Here is a 21,240-nt window from a genome sequence, read left to right on the forward strand (position 1 = left end):
AGAGCTACTGACTTTTTGCCTCTCTGTCTCCAAGCCTCAATCTCCTTGTTTTACCATAAAAAATAGAGAATGTCTTTTAAAGGCTTTAGCACCAGGAACTGGAATCTCCCAGGTCACTGATGATGGAGACAATGGTTATTCTCACTGAATGCTTCTGAAAAACACTCCTGAAAAAATATGGTGTTGGGTGCAGGAAGATCCTGCAATGCATCTGCAGGAGACTGAACACCGTAGATCTGCAAGGCTCCCAAACTGTACTGCTCTTTCCTGGCATTGGTTCAACTCAAGTCTCTCCTCAGAAGCTCTGTTATGGGCACAAAAAACCCATCCCTACCTGCCTATATGTGAACTTTTACTGCATGCTGAATGTCAAGGTAGTTTCCCTCCTTCTGCCAAAGGTCCATTACCTTGAGGCCACTTACCCGTGTCAGAGAGTAGAAGTACTTGCTCAGGCTACTAGGCTGGATTCACCCAATGGTCTACTCTCACTGCTACGTCCTAACCCAGTGAAAGCTAGCAATTTGTGTGACATGTCTGTGATCAGCTTCAGACCACAGCACAGCACATCCATAGTCAGAGTTGTTAGGCCAGAACCAGTAACGTCACACAACAAAATGATTCAGTTCTCACAGTGGGGGCAGAGAACAAGACAATGGCCAGGCCAGGCAGAATAACACCTCTTCTATCACAAACTTACGTTTAGCTTTTGCTGAGGTGTGCACCGAGCTTTTCTTTCCTGATCAAGCTTGCTGCATAGGGAATCTGCAATGACACAGAAACAAAGCCACTGCTTTACGCTGTAAGAATGCTGAAGCAGAAATGAAATAAAAATGGCCATGATTAAACAACAGACAGATCTTAAAATCCAGTATAAAAGACGTCTTGTGATGTTTTGTTCATATCAGTTGCTGACAAAAATGGGAAGTCTGCCCATTCTTGCTACCTGCGAAATGATAAAAATCAGCTGTCTGTAACAAAAGGCAAAAAACACTGATCTATGAGCAGCCAAAATACAGCAGGTTGGGAGTATGAGTCTTCATATATTTATATCACCATAATTAGAAAGTTCTTAATAGCTATCTCTGACTTGCACCAATCTGAGGAAAGCCACTGAAGTGGAACAAATAATTAAAGGAAAACAGAGAACATTGGCATATTAGGGAACGTGGTTATATTTAGAAACAAAGTGGGATGATGTGTTCACAGGCTACAGGGAATGCAGTAAGGGGCAGAACTTTTTCAATGCTGGGCCTTTAGAATGCAACAAAACTAAATTGCTCTGAGATTTCTCCATTAGCTGGGAATCCAAGTGTCTACAAATTCACTATTCTTCAGTGCTACCTTCTGTAAGGACTGTGGGAGGAATTCATGTTGGGATCATAAAATTTGTGTTTCTACACTCCCAGGTGCTGCTGCACACCGAGGTGACCTGCTTCTGCTGCCAGCACTCCAGAATATAGCCAGGAATAATGTCAAATATGTTACTGTGAGCTGGCAAATGGGCTGAACTCAAGTCAGGAGCAAAGCCTACAGCTGCAGTAACAGCAAAGGGAGTAGATGGGCACATGCACTGAGTTCAAGCAACCTGCCCTGTGTTGGTAATAACATAACAGTACCAGGTGAATTTGCATCTGTATCCACAATTTCCCTAATGTGCATTCTTGTACACCCCTGTTCTGGTTTTATCTGCATCATGCCCACAGCGTGTGGGGACATTTGTGTGAATTGTGCTCAGCCTGCCTCTGGACTGCTAGTTCACACCAGCATCTGCAGTGTCATCTCTCAGGGAGCCTATCTGTCTGCGCCTGCCTCAGTAAGGAAAAGGGAAGGCTGGGGCTGAGAGGAAAGAAAGCGACATCTGCAGCTCAGGAGCTAACCGTTTTGCTTATCAGGAAAGGAGGTCAATCTGACCGAAAGACTCAGCACCAGGAAGAAGCAGTGTCCATAAAGATGAATTGTCTGAACGAAAGCAGAAGCCTTTCACAGGAGGCATGCCGCTTCTCTTACATAGTCCTGGGGAAAGGGAAATGTCTGTGTACAAACCGAGAAACCCAAACCACTGGTGACCTGAAGGAACCCATGATCTAGGTGTTTTGTCTGACTACTTTTACAACCCTACCCTTCACAGAAGCTGAAAACGATCAGGAAACTTGCTGCTAGATCTCCCCAAAACAGAGCTCTCCACTGAGTACTGGGACAGGAAACAGTGTTTGCAAAGGATGGAAAACTCCTCTCCAAACTGCACCAGAGGGAGTTGTGCAAAGAAAGTTTTTATCAGATCACCCATTTGCTTGATTTATATCATTACTTCTGAGATAACAGGATCAGTGCAAATCTGGAAGCAAAGGGAGCCACAAACAAACAAAAAGCACCTTTCAGCTGAGACCTGTGATGTTTCTACCAGCTGCTTTATTCCTCTCTCCCACTCGTAACAGCAAATAGGCAACATCAGTTTGCATGGCCGTCAATTATATAGGACATCTCCCAGGCTGTACTGACCTAGATAATACAATGGGGTACATTCTGTCAGAAATGTACTGTTCTTAATCCACTTTTCTGCTATATTTGGCACATCAGCATCTTTTCAATGTGTGTTGGTTTGTCCATGCTCCTGGTAATAAGTGAAACTGAGAGGCGTGGGTGTTCAACAGGGACAATGACTACTTTCCTCACAAGTTAAATCACCTAGAATGTCATCTGCTACTTTTTGTGTTGGATGAACATCTTGTGACTCCAGGGCTGCAGCGGAAAAACATTTAGGGCTGTTCACAACATTATGGTCCCCTTTAGTGCATCCAAGGTGAGTGCTCTGATGAAGACAAGATCAGCAGTTAAATGGGTATGAAGATCCAAAGTGTGGCCCCTTATCAAAGGCCATACACCCCTGCCAACAACAGCAAAAAGCAGATGGTTGTGTGTTGGGTTTTAAGCATCAAGCAGTAAGTGTCTCATGATTAAGCCTATGTAAATTGGAAATAAAGTGCAATAGCAGCAGATCTGTAGGGTGCAGGAGAAAATCCCAGTATCCACGCTACATTTGCCTTAGGTTTTTCCTTCAGGATACCTATAACCTGAGCCTGGGTACTGATCAAGCACTAAGAACTGGAGCACATTCAGTGCATTCCTGGAGCACACCTGCTTTTCCTTCATCCATAAGGAATCCAGTTTGCAAGCTCTGAGCATGTTCCACAATATGATCTGAAGCACCCATAAGCAGGTAGAACTGGGGATTCAAGTCCAAAGCACATGCCTGATCTCTGCTACACATGGACACAAAGCAGCTGCTCTACACCATCCTCTTTTGGAGACTTTGCCTTTTAGGTGGGGTACACAATGATATATCACCCTGACTTTTATTGCTCAAACAAGGAATCTCCATTACTCCAAAGCACTAATACGTACCTACAAGTATTTAGTTAAACAATTCGCATTGCCAGAGAGCACACATGAGAATTTAGTGGGAGCACTGTCCAGCCAAGACATCCCTTCCAAACACAAAACGTATTTATGCAGGAAAAGAGACAGATGCACAGCTGAACTGCCAGTGGAAAACTACAGTTTCTGCACATGTGATGCTTTGGGATGAAATGATGTGAGGGATTAAACAGAAGAAAAAGCATGCACTGAGCCTTTGACAGCTGGAGGAGGAATCAAAGTGCCAACAGCTTGCCCTAGAGGGGGGTCTCTTCACTACTGCCCTGTGAAAGTAGTTATAGCTGTGCAGGCTGAGTTCAGAGACTCTTCCATCCCATACGTGCTCACAGCAGCACACCTGCCTGCACAGCATGCACGGCGATTGAGAGCCAAGGCTGGAGTATGCAGTCTCTTTCCTATGTACTTTTACTGGCGTACCTAAATACTACAGAAAAAGGATTCTGCACACAGGCAGTAGCAGAGGCTGGCTTGTGGCTCTTTGGTATGTATGGATCCTTCTTTTTTTTAAATCAGAATTTTTGCAGTTTCTAAAGTAAAGGAAGTTTTTACTTTTCTTTCTCATAAAAAAAATAATTCCACAAGCATTCATTTCCTTTAATATTTAAATTTCCTGGAGGAAGAGGTGCAGCTCCATCCTATTAGTTCAAGGTATACGCAGACTCATTGTCAAGATACAGGTTTTGCTCACGTCTTCTAAAAGCGGACAGTGGAAAATAAAATTCTGGAGAAAATGGTACTTATTGGCTCACTTTTCTCTATGCAGTCAGGGACCTATATGCTATATTCAGCATCAGAAGGACATCTTCCCAAATAGTGCTACCAAACCTGGGAACTGAATTCTGTCTGGGATTATGTATATGGAACTAAATACCATCCTTATTTAACTACCGTCAGTTCCACAAAAAAATAAATGAAGATAACAGAATATATAGAAGCAGACCTGCAGTATCATCACAACTGCTAAAGCACAAAAGAGTAAACTCAGAAATAAAATGGAGTTTACATCTGCAAGACTGGCCACAAGTATATGGCTACATACGCACAAGCATTGAACTACAAGATAAAACATTTCTCCTATTTTTTTTTTTTGGTAATGAAAACTGTCTTGGAGTCATCAAGACAGAGTGAACACAGAGTTCCAGAAACATTCTTTTCCTTGTTATTATCTGGGTGTTAGTGGACGTACACTTCAGCGAAGACACAACTCAAGAAATTCCAGTGCAATCTTGCTGAACTGATGTTTGCTTCTAACATTCTCGTCAAGGGCAATCGATCTAGTTGGACCACTTTAAGCAGAGGACCAAACCAGAATTCCCAATAAAGCACTGCTATTTCCCATTTCCACTTTTCAAATATGGAGTGTCAGGCATGCAGTGATTGACATTTCTGCATATACACATGATAATGTTGTACATTAGTTGTAGTTGCACAAGGCACCAACTTTCCGTGTATAACAAAAAAGAGGAAGTGAATCTACTGGTGCTTTTCTTAATAACAGCAGGACCCTAAGGGACATGATCTCATACCTCTGAAGACCTAGGAATACCACCCCATGGTAGATTTTTTTTTCTTTTAAACAGTCTTTGTCAATCTTTAAAGAACAGGATGAAAGATGATGCAGACGGAAATCAATTTTTGCAGGCAGATAGTTCCTGATTTATTTTATTGTCTGCCTCTGAAGAACAGAGTTCATTCAAAGTAACACTGAGGGTCGGAGGCCATTAAATATTAGAGGAGTTCTAGCTGAACTCATCTTTGAGGTCAGAGCATTATTACCAGCCCAAAGTTCGGCCAGTAGGGAGATGGTCAATTCACTGGAGTGAATACAAAAACCAACCAAACCAACATTTTCCACCTGAGTAGAATGTCAGAACAATTCACATTTCCAACATGTCTCAAAAAGCTACTGCCTTTTATCCCCACGTAGAAGTAATGGGATTGATCACTACCTGATCTTAGCTATCTGAGTCACAATCGCAGGATGACAAACACTTTTTCCTTTTAGCCTTTCCTGATGGATAGGCTACAGCTCTGGTTTCCACCTGTGGATAGCATTTCCTGGGAATCTACAAGCTACTTTTAAAGGAACTCTAACAAGAAATGAAGAAAAGCCAGCCTGTTTGCAGTAGGTTTAAATTTGTTATTTAGTGATCTACTCTTTTGCTGTGCTGTTTTAGAGGGGTTCATAAAAACATAAAAGGATAAAAGTAAGCATGCCTGAAATGCTGCTTCTGATCTGTTTCTCCTGTCAGGAAGGCAGGAAGAAAGTTCATGCTTTTTAAATTTGATCCACTAACGCAGTTGCCCAGAAGACAAGACCAAACAGATGCAGAGACTCCAGCAGGAGCTAAATCAGTACTACGTCAGGGTGGTTGGGCTGTCCTGCCAGATAAATTCTGGTCATAACGGACAGAAACCAACAACTATGAAGCCAGGTGAGCTCTTATGAGTTTGCACCACGTGTGCCATATTAGAATTTACCCCAGTTGCTGGACAGTGATTTCTTCTCAGTGGCCTTTCAGTATAGCTTAATTCTTAATTAACAGAAGCTGGATAACCCATGCCTGAAGCAAATCATGACCTCTGACTCCATGTGCTGTACTTAGCCTTTCTGGGAGACAATGCTTTGAGGAAGGAAGAAAAGAAAAATGCACTCATTGATTTAAGGTCTATATTCTTGTTAAATATGATGATTGATTTCTCCTTGGCACTTGGCCGAAAGCTTGGCACACACTTGTTCGCAACGCTTCCTGGTAGCTGCTCCAGGCTCTCTGACCAACTCCTTTCTTAACAGAATCTGCCAGTGGCCACACAGCTCCAGCCACCTACCAAGCCAGGTTATGTCCAAAGAAGTCAATATCCATTTCAGAGGATGTAACAGGACAGAGCCCACCCCTCCGTCTTCCCAAAGATCTGAGCCTTGTTCCTGACTTTCAGGAAGGCATAAAATAATTTTTAAAGGTCCGGAGTGGACAAAGCATTAAAATTACAGCTCATTGATTAAACACTGTTTTATGTGAGGCTTTTAATGAAGAACGTTAAACCCGTGTCAAGTCCTGGCTGCTGTGTGCAGTGATTGCAGAGTAACAGCAGAGGGCACCTGGAGCCTGAGCCATCGCCTCCCAGACCTGGCATCCCAACTCAGCCCAACTTCCCTGCACGTGCTCACTCCTCTGGCAGTTTGTCACCACGTTCTGCATTGCAGTTTCACAATGTCATTCAAGAACTGGGATGAAAAAAATGTGTTGTGCTCAATGTTAAGCATGGGCTGGGCACAAAACGCTGCTCTCAAACAGTCCTTCAGTTTTTGTTCACACCACAAAGTTGTCATGTTTCTCAAGGAGATGTCACTTCTACATTTTGCGTGCAGTGTTCAAAGGCAATCGTATTTGGGTAAGTTTTTCAAGCATAGATTCAGTTTGCTGTATTCTAGAACTTTTCTGACACACCAAATGCTCACGGGCTGTTTAATTCCGTGATTCTGACTATTCTGTTACTCAGCAAGGGGAGGCTGGAACAATTTCAGTTTAGAGACACTGAAATCTTTGCTCTGGCAAAACATACACGTGGTACACGCTTTTTACAAGAGTTCTTTTAAACAAAGAGATGCCTTTATGATCATGCATAAGTGTTCAGAAAGAGCTAAATTAAGTTGTATATTCCCTCAACGGTGAGAAAAGCCAAAAAAACCCCTGAATCATTCATATGAGCTTCAAAATAAAAAAGCAATTAAGCCAAATTCTGTAGCTAGTTAAACCAGTAAATTCTATGTTTAATCCTATACAGGTATACACCTATGAAGCTGCAAGTAAAACTAAGATTTGAGTATGCATTAAAAACTTCTGCTTTTCTCTTTGTACTGCGGTGTTAACGAGAAAATTAAGTGTGGGCAGCTTTGTGAAAGCAATGATGCAATATTCCAGGTATATACAAAACAATCTACCTCTGTTAAAAATGACAGAAAAAATAAGTCAAAAGAAACCATGCTTTTTATGTAACCTACCAAAAGATTTAATTCATCCATGGCATAAACCAAGAAGGCCAATGGAGTTATATCATTAGCACATTCAGCTCATCAGTCTAAAGCCAGATATAACCGTACAGAATACATTCACATGAACTTAAAGTAACTTCAGGGATTATCACATCAGAAGTCCTGACTCTATTTCAGTTACTAACCAAAACATCGCTAACAATTTCTGCACCCAGCTTAAACAGACACCCTGGTTATTTGCTGCAGTCTCTCAGTTCTTCATATGCAGACATCCTTTTATTGGTCTTGCTATTGTACTACCTGCCTCGCCAATATCAGGAGGGATACCCAAATGCAAACGTAAAGACTTACTGATGCTTTGGCAACATTTCTCTTAACAATACCAAAGGCAGGCAGCCAGTGAGTAAAGAGGTTCTGAACGGCTGGTACAGTACATTAAGTGTGGAAACTAGTTTCTGTAAGTACATTCAAGCAGCTCTGTTTAATGATTAAATGACTATTAGTCTTTCTGTAGCATGTACCACTAATGAAAAGGGTGTGAATTACATGATCATATTTCTTTTTCTGCCCAAGAAAAAGAACTATGCTGAATCTTGTGATTTCTCCACTTCTTGTTAATCTGAGAAACCACCACAGCTGGTTCGCTGAAGGTCTGGGATGTCTGCTTTCAGAAACAACTCCACGATTCTGCCACAAAGTGAATGACAGAGATGATCCCTTCCTTCTCACCTTGGGAAGGAGAGTTAGTTAGATTCAAGTTCAGCTGACACGAGAGATAAAGGCTGGAATGGGCCTACAAACTTTGTGCTTAAATGTGCTTGACAGCAGGAGCCAGACAGTCACCTGCCTGAAATCCAAAGCAGCAGGGGAAGTGCTTTTCAGGATGACATCCTGATGACCACCTTCTGTCACAAAACAATTTACAGGTTGAGCCAAACTCCCTGCCAGGCATTGAGGGACAAGGGGGAATGCAGAACAACTGGACATGTTAAGGAGTGGAGACCAGCAGCAAAAACAAATCCAATGATGTTCAGGACTCGATTTTCTCCATAAACAATCTCTTTCCAGCACCCTCCATCTCTCATTGAAATCTCTGAAGTCAGCAGGAACAGAGAGCTGAGATGTTCGGCAGCTCTAAAAATAAGGCCACTCCTAAATGCCTTTAAACATAGGTGCACACGCTTGACAATCCTGGCCTTCAGCTTCATTTTTATGTCCTAACCCATCAAGTAGAAAATGACAGTACCAGAAGGCTGGATGACCGCCTCCCAGCCCCAGGGTCTGTGCCAAGCACTAGGAAAATTTAGATGCTTGAGCACAGGGCTGATTCAGACAAGTGGGGATCTTTGGCAAGCCTGCCTCAAAAACTGTTGAATGTCAGACTGATCACAGACAAAGCACTAACAAAACAAACACTGCCTGACAGCCTCCCATTCTCTAGGATGGCCAGCTCGTAATACTGCATTTGTGCTCCACTAAGCAGTATCTGAGTAAGAAACAACTTCGCATACTCCACTCTTTGCTTGTTTTGGATTCAGCTAGGCCCTGAACACCAAATTTTCAAAACAGGCCACTGGTATGCAAGTATCTAGAGCCACACGATCTCACACACACATGCAATATCCCACTTGATTTTAGAATAAACAAGCAATAGAGCAAACAGCAATGTGTGCATACAGTGAACTGCGTTTTGGCAGCTGGAACCTTTACTGCTGAGTTAAGCACTTACTCTAATGGCTGAAATTTGAAAAAGACACATCCTAAGGTTTATTTGCCAGGGCTGAACTGCACCCCTTGGCAACTCTTCCAAGTATTTAACTGCTTAGGGTTTACTGACTCAGTCCTCATGTTTCTCTCTGAAGAAGCACCTCTCGGTGTTCAGTCAACACATCCCATTTAGTTGAAACATGAAGACCCATCTGGTTACTGTATGAAAGTAAATCTCCAGGTAATTAGACTCTAAACCAGTTGAGAACTGCATGCTTACGTCTTGCTAAGCATAAGGTAATACGAGCTCAGTAATACTGCATCTGCATGGCTTGCAAAGGAAAGGCTTGGGGAGTGTACTTAAAAAAACAAACAAAAAAACAAAAAAAACACAAAGTGATAGTTCATAACATTTTTAGTAGAATACAAACTTACAATTTGTAGTTGCTGTACCATTTCTTCTCTGTATGCCAGCTCCCGTTTCATCTGATCTTGAAAATTATCTATAATTAAGAGAAGAAAAAAGTAGATGCAGTAGTTAGAACAGAGACCACAGCAGAATTCATATAAATGCAACCACTGCTGAGAAACTATGAAGCACCACAAAGCCTTTCACCCAACTAAAAGATGTGCCTAACGGAAACTTCTTACCTAGTAGGAGAATCTGTAGGCAACAGAAAAGCTTGGGAAAAAACGATTCAGCTACTTCCTCAGCTAGCAAATGTAGACTGCTAAGGTTCTGTTGCTAACATTCATTCCCACAACGATTTTCTCAATGGGCCAGACTCTGCAGTCATCAGTCAAACTTCTACAGACACTGGAAAGAACAGCAAAAACTGCTTTGCTTTGGTATAAATCTGTTGACATCAATAGGGATGTCCAATATGTGAGAACAGAAGGCGTTCAAGGATGCAGGGTTTGATTTGTAGTTCATAACATGATGCTGACGGCTTTGAACACAACTCAAAAAATTAAAGTTCCTTAAACAGTGATGTGGAACTCAGATGGCAAAAAGTCTTTGAAATACAGATCACAGCTTCCATGACAGCTGGGTAACTGCACAGGCTCTGGTAGCTACTCCTTTCCTTATTTTCCTTCACTGTAACCATTTCAGACAAAACTTCATCTGGATAGAAGATTAGCTGCTGGCTTGTGATCCAGAACATTGCTATCAGAGGGCGGGAAAAATAAAAATATTTAAGAAGGAAAGAGCTTGGAGAGCTGCAGCATGATGGAGACACGGGTGCAGCGATGGACTATTAAACGTAGTAGGACAGAAAATCCACTCCAAGCAACACCATTTTGATCCAGGAGACAGAATTCTGTCCCTGACCATGGGAGCAGCAGGGTGAATGCCAACAGAAAACAGCATGGGGCACCTCAGCACGCAGAGCTGTCAAGCCAGAGTGGGCTTGCCGAAGGGCACTGCAAAGCCAAGGCAGCTAGAATGACTTATTTACAATTAACAATTAAAAGAGTTAAACAGCCACGTTGGCTGTTGGGACACGAACCCAGGACTCGGGAAGCCTGGGTTCAATATCTGCTCTACTGGGCTCCATGCATGTGTCTCGCTATGCCTCATTTCATCACCAGTAAATCAGGAATAATAGCACTGCTTCATCTGCCAAGCACGTTGGAAGGATTAATAGATTAAATGACTGTGATATACTTAGATAGTGCAGTAATGGGAGTCACAGAAATACCTAAATTTCTCAGAAAGATTTGAGCCCAGGTGAGAGCATGCGGCTCCTATCAATGCTCCATGTGCTGGGACCTCACCCACTGCCAGCTCAGCCCCACAGGCTCACCACAAAAGCTCAACCCCAAAATCAGAATGAGGATGGCAGAGAGCAGCTGTGGCACAACACGGTGGGGAGGCAGGACATACCTCACCTGTGGGGAAAGGGGATGTGTCCCCACCAAATGTGGGCACAGGAAGGGGCTGGAAGAAACACAAGGGGGAAGAGCTCTGTTATCTTTCATGAAAAAAGTTTGCCTTCTCTGAATGAAAACCAAAAGCTGTTGTTTAAAAGGCAAGGAAGCACTTTAGGATGACAAGAAAATGTCAGTGAAACAAAGAAAGAATGAGACGATTTGTCAGGCTGAAACCATCAGGAGTCCGGCGTGGCCACATTCAAAAGGACACGGTGACATATCTTAACGAATTTCTTGAGGTTTCAAACAAAAGCCCACAGATTTTTTCAGCCTGTTTCCTCTGCTCCAACTTGACAGGTAAAGGAAGCCAACACAAATAAAAGCAGATTTGCAATTCCTCTCTTGCTTACCAAAATAGCTATGCAGTACAAAGAGGTGACAGTCCCCTGTTCCGTCACCGAATGCTGACAGAGCTGTGCTACCCGCTATGTGGATCCTCTTCCAGTTTCACTTTGACAGGAGCAGGCTACGCAGAGAAATCGGAGTCATCTCCTCAACACCTTCCTCCCTGCCTGCCTCCTCACAGCTTCCTCACCTCCCAGAACAAACAGCTCGGAAATCCTGCTCAGCCCTGCACTGCAAACGCCCAGACTCACTGTGGAAATGGGGTTAATGGTAAGGAGAACATTTTTTCCGGCAGCATTAACTGAGACTAACTGCTTACAGACAAAGCCTGGCAATACCCAGGAGAAAAGTTATGAATATTTAAAGAGTTTTCTTAACACAAACTTAAATACTTTAACTATCTAGCCTACGTCTCTGCTGCTTTACCGCCGTGTTGTTAAATGCAGCTGGGCAAAATGCGAGCCAGTCAACACCAAGGGTACGACCAGCGCAGGGCTCTGGGAGAACACGCTGCCACCACGCACAGGTGCATATATTCGTATCAGGTCAGCAAATTCTTCAAGAGGTCTTTTTGCTCTTTGTTGAGAGACTTTCTAGGCAAAGGGAAACCTTACCTGCAGCATTCAAGTGCATTAGCAACATAAAAAATTAAGGTGCAAGCAGCAGAAGGCAAGGTCTGCTGCTTTATAAATGATCACAGCCATACCTGAAGCAGGTCAAGCCACAGAGAAGCGAGCAGCGTTCTACTGCTGAATGAGCTTGCAAATAGGATCAGTTCTCATTTAATAGGCATTTCCACGACAAGAGCATAGACACCAAAAAACATTTACACGTGAGACGGCATAGCAGCGCTGTGGTTATTGGTTTGATGCTATTCGTGTCGACTGCCCCCAAAATGCTCTGTTCCAAATGTGAGACCCAAAGAAAGATGACTTTAGAGTTAACTCCAGGCAACCTGACAGGAACATTTTCTAGAGACTAGATAGAGCAATACTTTCAATGTCTCACATGTTGACTCCCTGCTGAAACAGCGATGAATTTTATCTTTTATAAAACCGATTGAGAAGACTTAAAAGCCAAACGCTTCTCATTTACCACTGCAAAGCACAGTGAGAACCACCACCATCCGAGAGTGAGAATTACCCTGGCAGTGTTTCTGTCCCCAGCAGCTTCAGGGCTGGACAGAGGTTCAGTCCCAGCCCTCCCAGCCCTCTGCCTGATGCTGCAGTGACCCAGACTGGAATACGAAGCCTGTTATCCACTGTTTTTTGCTCCCTCCTATAGCCTCAGGCATCTCCAAGCCACGAGCAATACAATTTTAATTTTACCTCCACGTTCCTTTCACTGGATTTCCTAAAATTTCTCTCCCTAACTCCTTCCTACCCAACACCACCACAGGCTGTTAGTAACTTTGCCACAAAATCCTGGCAAAACTAAGAGCTTCTAACCCCCGACCTGAAGCAGCAGCCCCATCTGGCAGCAAGAGCCTGGAGCAGACCCCATCTTTTTCAGTGCAACACAAACTTCTCTAGAGGACAAATCTTGGATTTTACACTTACTTGCTTTACAAAGACACATTTTTTTTTGTTTTATTATATGGGGAAGGGTTTTTTTTTGGTAAATCTAAATCTGTAAATAGGTTTTACGGTCACTTACATATATTGTTTATAGCACATTATCTGTTTTCTATTTTAATCCTGAAGAAAATTGACCACTACTTTGTGGTACGTTGAAACCACATATTTTTCAAGCCGGCATACACAGCTGCCACTTCCTTGTTTGGCTGTATGTGTTCTTTTCTTTTATTTGAATTGTATTTCATGTGGTTTAATTGCAGTGTTTATTTACATGGCAATGACAGAGCATTAATTTTACTGTAGAAGAACAAAAGGATAAATGAGTGACCTGAATGGCACAACTCCAAGATGCCATTTCACCAATACCACACATCAAATATTTTGATCTACACAAATTATGTGAAAATTACCTCACTCCCAAACCCAAGTAATGACTGAATTTATACTGAAGGATGAGGTTATCTTCTTTCATTAATATCTATACCACCTCAGGCTCTTCTTTATTTATGAGGTTTTCAATATTTGGGCTAAAGATGGAATCATTTCCAGAGACCTGCCTTGCACTTTCTTGCTTCCCTGAACTTACCCTATCTGATGCTACAGAAAGTGGCAAAAATTATTTATTCCTTAAATAACAGGAAAACACCGTCTGTGTTCCCACCTCTTCTTCTGAGTCAGGGAGGTGCAACATTCCTCTGCTTGCAGCAGCGGGTTTTGTTGAATTGTTTATCTCTGGGTACTGGCCATGTTGGTTTTTGTCTCTGGAGTTTTTATGAAGGAACTTGGAGGTCTAAAAGAACAGAGAGTTTCTGAACTCTTTAAGAAACTATGGTAAACCATCATGAGAGTATTTTGCCTGACTGTTGGTAAGATATTTCAGTCATGTAGGAGTTAAGAGAAGTTAGCAAAAGGCAGAACAGGCTGACAATTAGTCTGGGAAGGCTTTAAATATCTATCCTGGTTTGCTGTGAATCATATAGTGCTTCATCTATTTCGCAAAGGAAAACAAGGACAAAGAGCCCTGTCAAACAACCCATCTCAAGAGGAAAAACCCAAACTGTTATTTCCACTCCTTAAACACGCTCCTTAAACTCCAAATCAATTCTCCAGCATCAGCTAGGACCACAAAAAGATGTCCATAAATTACCCTGTCTTCAAAAGCCTCCAAGAAGCTGGTTAGGAAGACTGACATCCCTGTACCCCCAGAAGTCCCCGACAGGTTTCCCTATATCCAGCCACTCCTTCCTGCAGAGAGGGAGCGTGGCACAGGAAGTGGTGTGATGGCTCTGTGCTGGAAGACCCCCTACCAACAGGCTTTAACAGATTTTTATTAGATCTGGGATCAAAGCTCACTGGGAGGAAGAGACACTCCCCATTTTCAACCCCTGCTGACGCGCTGTGTTCAGTGTTAACAAACCCAGTCAAACATACACCAAAACAGACATCCAGCTTCAGATTTTCTCTACCAGAGACTTGCTTTGGCAGCCTCAAAAGCCACAGTGGACGTGCCATCAACCTCAGCAGAACTAAGCCAAAAATCCTGGCAACACAACTGAGAACATACTTCTCCCACTTTTAACAGCCCAACAACAACCAACAACCCACAAATAACACCAAAACCACAGATAAGTGTCTTACTGAAGACAGGGAATGATGCATTTCCTTTCAACACCTGGAATTCCTGTTCTAGTCTCCTCCGTAAGTCGATTTGTTCAAACAAAACCTTCTGGAGTTCCTCTAACAAAGAGAAAAGTGCTTTTACTAATCTGTATAAATAATTCTTGAGTGAACAGTCATAGAGCAATTCATTACTATAAGACAAAATATTTTAGCAGTTATAAAAAAAAGTGTTGCATAGACCTACAATAGATTTTGTGCAGAAAGCCATGAATATAAATCAATGCAATATATTATTTTAAAGTATTATATTACAGTGTCATGTATTGATTGATATATATGCATTAATCTCAATTATATCCACCCAAAGGTCCATATATTATTCATATGCTACTTGACAAGCTTAAAATATGGTGCAGAACAAAAATGCCCCCTATTATCCTCATATTCTATTAAAACAAAGAGCAGTTTTATAACATAAGAGGCCCTTATTTATTTTACCTTTCCCCATGTTTTCTACATCCTTCTTCAGTGAATGAGGTGGATTGGTTTCTTGTGTGTGTTCACCTTTAAAAAGAGAAAGAAAAAAAGTTATTGATTTACCAATACTGCTTTCCATCAGTATTGTCTTTACTATGCAACTGCTCCAGAGAATATGAAGCAAAAAAGGAAAAAAAAAATACAAAGAAAGAATAAGATTAAGGTTTCTTTATGGCATCCAAGTGTCATTCACAAACAGGACAAGCCCTGCCTGAGACCTCTGAAGTTCTGGCTCCTCTCAGGGTCTCAAGCGTGCTACTGCACTCTGCTCAAACTGCACTCTTGGCTCCAAAAACACTCTCTGTCAAATTTTACTGCCTAGACACATTTTGTGAGCACAGCACATCTTTGTGTGCCTTGCAGAAGCGACTGCAGGACTTGCATTTTTTTCTAGTTCAGTAAAGTGTCTACCCAACCACTGCTTCCTGCAGACGAGACTTGAGGTCTCCATGATACCAAGGAGAGCTCCTCTTCCACGTATTCTGCCAAACTGATCCACGCTTTCACTACATCCCCTCCTGAAGATGCTCAGAGAATGACTAGAAGTGAGATGAGAAAGGGGCAGAGCTTTGCCTACAGTCTCATCTCCTCTCTTCACAACAGGAAATCCATGCTTTCTAGCTGGGTAGGATCCTGTTCCAAAATCCACACAAAAAATCCTTTTTGCATGAGCCTTTTTGTCTTCGTTATCTCTTTAATTTTATAATATTCTACAGCTGTATGCCAAGGACTTATTATAACTGTAAATAATTAACAACCAGCTGAGAAAAAATTGACGCTGGCTGGATTTGCATCTAAAGGATACACCTATGAGGTCAACGAAGTCAGAGACTTCTGTCTTTGGTTGCTTACATCACTCTTAGTGATACAGTAGTAAAAAAATTTCTAAATATCAGAGTTCCACTATTTCTATATATATATATATATACATATAGCTCCTTTCAGCCTTTTCCTTTACAAATAAAAACCAAGAAAACAAACAAACCACCACCAAGAAAAAAAAATCTTCACAAGGTATTATATTCACCTGGATGACAGTATGACTTAAATACAAACCTTCTGACAGAAGAATTTATTTTAATTATCCACTGGAAGTGTGAATTTTTCCTCTAATTTCTATGAACAGGGTTTTGAAAAAAAAAAAGCCCGGAAAACACATTTTTGAAAGACAAAATACCACTCTCAATGAAATAACTGGGAGATTTTCTATTACTTACAGTTGAAATATAGAAAGACTTTCAATAATTAAGAAAATATTTGGTAAGTAGTCAATTACCAAACTAATTGGACTAATTCTCGCTTTTGTCCAGACAGTAAATACACATCATTAAGTACTGTTGAATAACCACAAGAAAGACACACATGTAAAGCTACTCATATATTTACATATTTGGAAGAAAGAGTCATGGAGAGAATTTCTTAGTTTGGGGGAAAAATAAAAAGCTATAGCACTGAAGAAGTCACTGTACAACAGGTAAGATAGCAGCTACTTAAAAAACTCATGCTGTCACAATGCATTGGATAGTAGGTTGTGACAATATGCAAATTTGAAAGTTGAATTGGAAGGTCTTGTTTCATATGCAGTCAGAAATCTTTTCACAAAACATTTATTTCTGTTTTTGAAAATCGATGTATTCTTATATCCAGTAAACCTTGAAGTCATAATATATGAAACATATCCAATAGCTATGCATTTCAACATCTGCTCTCTCTTTTTATGTCCTTATTTAAAAAAAAAAAAAAAAAAAGTAATTGAGGCATACACATTTACACAACTGATACCCGGTGCCAGCAAGTCCATTTAAAAATCTGTTTACATAACACAATTATAAAAATACCATTTTTGTATTATATTTTGTATAAACATATAAACAAAGTATTTTCTACAAGTAAGCTGTCTCACCATATTAAAAGAAAAAACAACCTTGAAAAAAAGAAAAATTTATCACTTCTGGGGCAGCAGTTTGAAGCGTTCCCATAATGCAAAATGGCCTTTTTATTTTAGTTAACACAATCCAGTTTTAAATAGGATTGATAATAAAAGAAGTATTTTGTCAGATAAATATAGAATGAGGGTGCACAGTCAAAAAGGAAGAAGTTTAGGGAGGGTATTTATTAAATTATAAATATTAGTGTATTTTCTCCAAACAATTTAATCTTAGCCATTCTTTTCTGAATGTTTAATGTGCAATTTTGAGGGAGAACAGACTCACAGACAGAAGGTATCAGGATTCTTTAAGAGTGGGAAGAGAAAGGGGAAGAGACGAGGTCCTAGCACAGAGCATGGCAGCCACAGAGACGGCTCTTTCCCAGATGCTTGGCTGAGCTTTCAGGGCCGTATGGTTTGAGGCTGCGACTCTCTGGGACTTAAAGAACTTTTAACATGAAAATAAAAATAGGGGTGTGTAGTATGATGAAAAACTTCTCCAGCATCTATAGCCTCCCTACTAAGCTCCTGAAAAGGCTTATTAGAAAATCTACAACCCTTGCCTCCCAAATAAGTAAAGAACAGGATGGGAAAAGTGAAGGTATTTAAAGGCAAAACCCAGCACATCAGTTTTAAAGAATCAACTGCATTTTTAAACTGCTTTCTGATGTTCAAACAAGGCCTTGACATTATTATTGTTAATGGTAATAATGATAATAATCAGATGAGTTTCACCTTTCCAGTCCCCCTCAAAATGATAATCAGGAAACTGCTCTTCTCAGTTTTTCCGTACTTCCCAGAGGCCTCATCATGTGTTGTGTACTGTTATACCTTAATTGAAAGGGAGGAGGTATTGAATATTTAACCAGCTTCCTTTCTCTTAAATGTTAATTAAAAGCTAAATAGGTGTTTAAAAACAAACAAACAGAAAGCCCAAAGAATTTTAATCAGTCTAAGAAAAAATCGCTTCCCCTCATAATAGCTCCACCATAACTCTCTTGGGCCTTGTCTGCTACACACAAACTTGGGCCTGCTCAGCAGCACGTAAAACAGAAGCACTGAAAGCTGCTCAAACCCCCTCTGTGGACATCTAGGGTTTGTTTCTGAGAGGTTCAGCTTCGGTTTAGTCAAGAAAAATCAACCTGTACCTCAACGGCCTGCTGGCTAGGGGCCGGAGGGGACAAAGTATCCACGGCCACTCTGCACTGCCTCCCCTAAAGCTTTCGGTACCTCTGTTCTTGCCAATTAGCTTGGGTTCTTTCCAATTAGCGCAGGCATTTTTAATCTGGAATAAAAGTGGGTTATATTTTGGGGTTACACAAACGACATTCTTATTCTTGAACACGAACATCCACCCACGGAGGAAAGGAGCAGTGGTGTCTGTGGATAGGCATGCCTTGAATTACTTTATCGGCGCTCTAAAAACAGGAGGTCCCTGTTTGTACATCGCCACAACCTCAGCTCTTGGATGCCACCATTTCATTAACTCTGCACTCACTGGAATTGTTAAGATTTGAATTAAAAAAAAAAAAAATAAAGCTCTGTCTGTAGCTGGGCATCGGCCTTGTTATTCCTGGATGGCACTATGTACCGCAGAGCACGCGCAGCCTGCAGCTCATCCCTATGAGGTGAACTTCACGGTGAGACAGCCTGCAGCATTGATGGTCTACCAGGACCACCATAACTTAAAAGTTTGTTTGTTTGTTTTTGCTGGAGCGAGTGCTGTGCGCAGGCACAAAGACCGCGGTGCTGACGATATTGGTATCTTCTGGGTACAAATATATATTCATTTAAAAAATATAGGCAGATGTGAACTGGCAGACTTTGAGAGCTCCAAAGGCTCCATCTGTATTTACAATTAATTACTTGCTTTAGGACACGCACAGTTCTTGCGTTTGTCCTGAAGAAATCCTACCAAAACACACCCTTACTGAAAATATTCATGCATCTTGAATATTCATGCCACATTTGGGGGATGAATAATCAATAGGCTAATCAGACCTTTGGAAAATATGCCTATTTTAGGAAACATAATAAGCATATTTTAAGTGCTTTTCTGTACCGGGGCTGATACACACGCCTTGCAAAATCTGGAGATTCAAATGTTAATTTGCCCTGAAAGTGGTTTAACTTTAAAACAAACTAGTTCTATTTTTGCAGATATAAAGCCCAGTTTATAACCTCCATTTAAAGTTCAAAACATGGACATCAGATTTTAAAATATCTGCAAAATATCTCTAACAGATAGAGGAAAAAACAGCTTGGGGATTTCACACTAAACATTCAAAAACTGTGACTGACAAAAAAAATCCAATGTTTTAGACAACAAAACAATTGGTTTTTGGTCTGAGCCGCGGACATACATCTGGGAAGTATTTCATAACTTTATTCTAGAAGCACAGAATAGGATAGGGCTAGAACATTTCTAATTTTTGGTTTGTTTTAAATGGAAGGTGAGATTCTCACCAGCATCTAGAAGACAGGTCTTAAACAAAAAAACCCACACACGAAAACAACACTGAATATTCTGAAACTTGCAAAAATAAAGAAATTCAACAATATTCTCCCCTTTTTAATAATTCAAAGAGAGCTCCTAAACTCCTTAGTAACAACAGAAGAGAAAAGAGACAGGAATATTAAATAAGAACCCAATCCTACTGCCTGTCTGCAGTTTTGTCTGCCGTGTGTATCCACGTATTCACATGCAACCTTATCTATTAATTTGCAGTATTGGGTCTCAAATTTAAATTTAACCCCCACTTCAACTTTTACCTTTGCTTTTTGGCAAACCACTTCCATAATAAATTTTATGTCATTTAACTTCTGAATCCAGTGCTTTGCCACCCACTTATCCCCATAAAGACTATACAACTGCTTGCCATACCTAAGACATGCTGCGCTGTTTCCAATCCTCTACGAACTACTGTAAATCTGTAGTAATTGCACTTATATTTTCAGAGTCATTCTGGATATATATTTATGAATAAATGAAAGAAGTATCTGGCTCACTGTTCCTTGTCTGAAGTTTCCCTGGACTGCTTGCCAAGCCATTTTTTTTAGAAATCAAAAGAAACAAAACCGGGGAAATCATAACAAGATTTGAGAAGCTGGCTTCTAGCTGTTGACATCATTTACTTTTAGAGCTCATGTTTCTTATTAAAACAGATGCAAATTTACAGTGATTTGGAAACAGCTTACAGAACTCAACTTCTCTTTAAAAAATATGCAGTATTTGCAATGCAGCATTACAATGCCACTGTGTGCCTGAGACGCAAAGCTTCTCTACCCTTCAACTGCAGGTGCCGAAGGAGGGATGGGATGGCGAACTGCAGCTTTCCAAAAAAAAAAAAAAAAAAAAAGGACTAGTTACGTAAGTTGGTCACCGATATCTTTCAAAACTGCTATGGGAATATGAATAATTTTGAGCTCTTTTGGAGAACTGCCAGACCGGAAAGAAAAGGGGGATTTTCACTGACAGTTTACTGGCTGTGCAGCACGAACGGCTGCAGGACCATCAAGCCCTTATCGGTTTCAGCCTTGGAAATAGCTCTGCCTCGTTTGACTTTCCAAGTTCATTGGCATATTGAGAATACTAAGCAAACATATGCAAATGTTGTCTCTGGCACAGAAAATACGGCATTCATTTTAGGGCTCTTTTTGCTAAGTCTACTGAAGAAATACAAGTTGATCTCACATCAAGAGGAATTTTTCCGGAATCATTTAATCTTTCTTAATCATATTAGGAACGCGCAGTGTTAAATAACTCATAAATGTATTGACAGTATTAAACAAATTGGAGAGCCAGAATATTCTGCAGAATGTTTTGACAATCAAGCACAAAAGCACTGTGAATATAACCCACTAATTCTGGGCAAGATTAAGAAGGCCCAATCCTATATGAAGATACCGATACGAGTCTTGCTGAAGATAATGTGACTGCTCTTGCTTAGAGAGCACACAGAAAGCATTTTCAGAAATGAGCCCCTAAACATTTTGCATTTCTTTACAGTCAATTTATCTCAGATCCAGTCCGGAGACCTTCTAACACCCAGGTGCTGCTCTCAGTTTACTCAGTATCTTTAAGACTCTCCCCAGATTCAAAACACGCAGGGTAGGTCATAACTTTGAAAACTAAAATTTACATTTAAATTTACCATGTAGAT

The 21,240-nt window shown here is 40.9% G+C and overlaps 1 protein-coding gene across 3 annotated transcripts in view; it reads right to left on the reverse strand.

The window, feature by feature from the left end:
- The window catches only part of LOC310890278 (SKI family transcriptional corepressor 2-like), a 29,189-nt gene that overhangs the window by 1,365 nt on the left and 6,584 nt on the right, over positions 1-21,240 (reverse strand). For all 3 annotated transcript variants that reach the window (XM_083819090.1, XM_083819089.1, XM_083819091.1), the window contains 4 exons: positions 15,112-15,177; positions 14,632-14,730; positions 9,572-9,639; positions 698-762 (listed from right to left, as the gene is read on the reverse strand). In XM_083819090.1, coding sequence (XP_083675216.1) covers positions 700-762; positions 9,572-9,639; positions 14,632-14,730; positions 15,112-15,177 — 296 coding nt within the window. In that variant the 3' untranslated portion in view covers positions 698-699. The remainder of the gene's footprint in view (positions 1-697; positions 763-9,571; positions 9,640-14,631; positions 14,731-15,111; positions 15,178-21,240) is intronic.

Source organism: Anser anser (assembly GCF_964211835.1).
Source record: "Anser anser genome assembly, chromosome: Z".
Lineage (NCBI taxonomy): Eukaryota > Metazoa > Chordata > Aves > Anseriformes > Anatidae > Anser > Anser anser.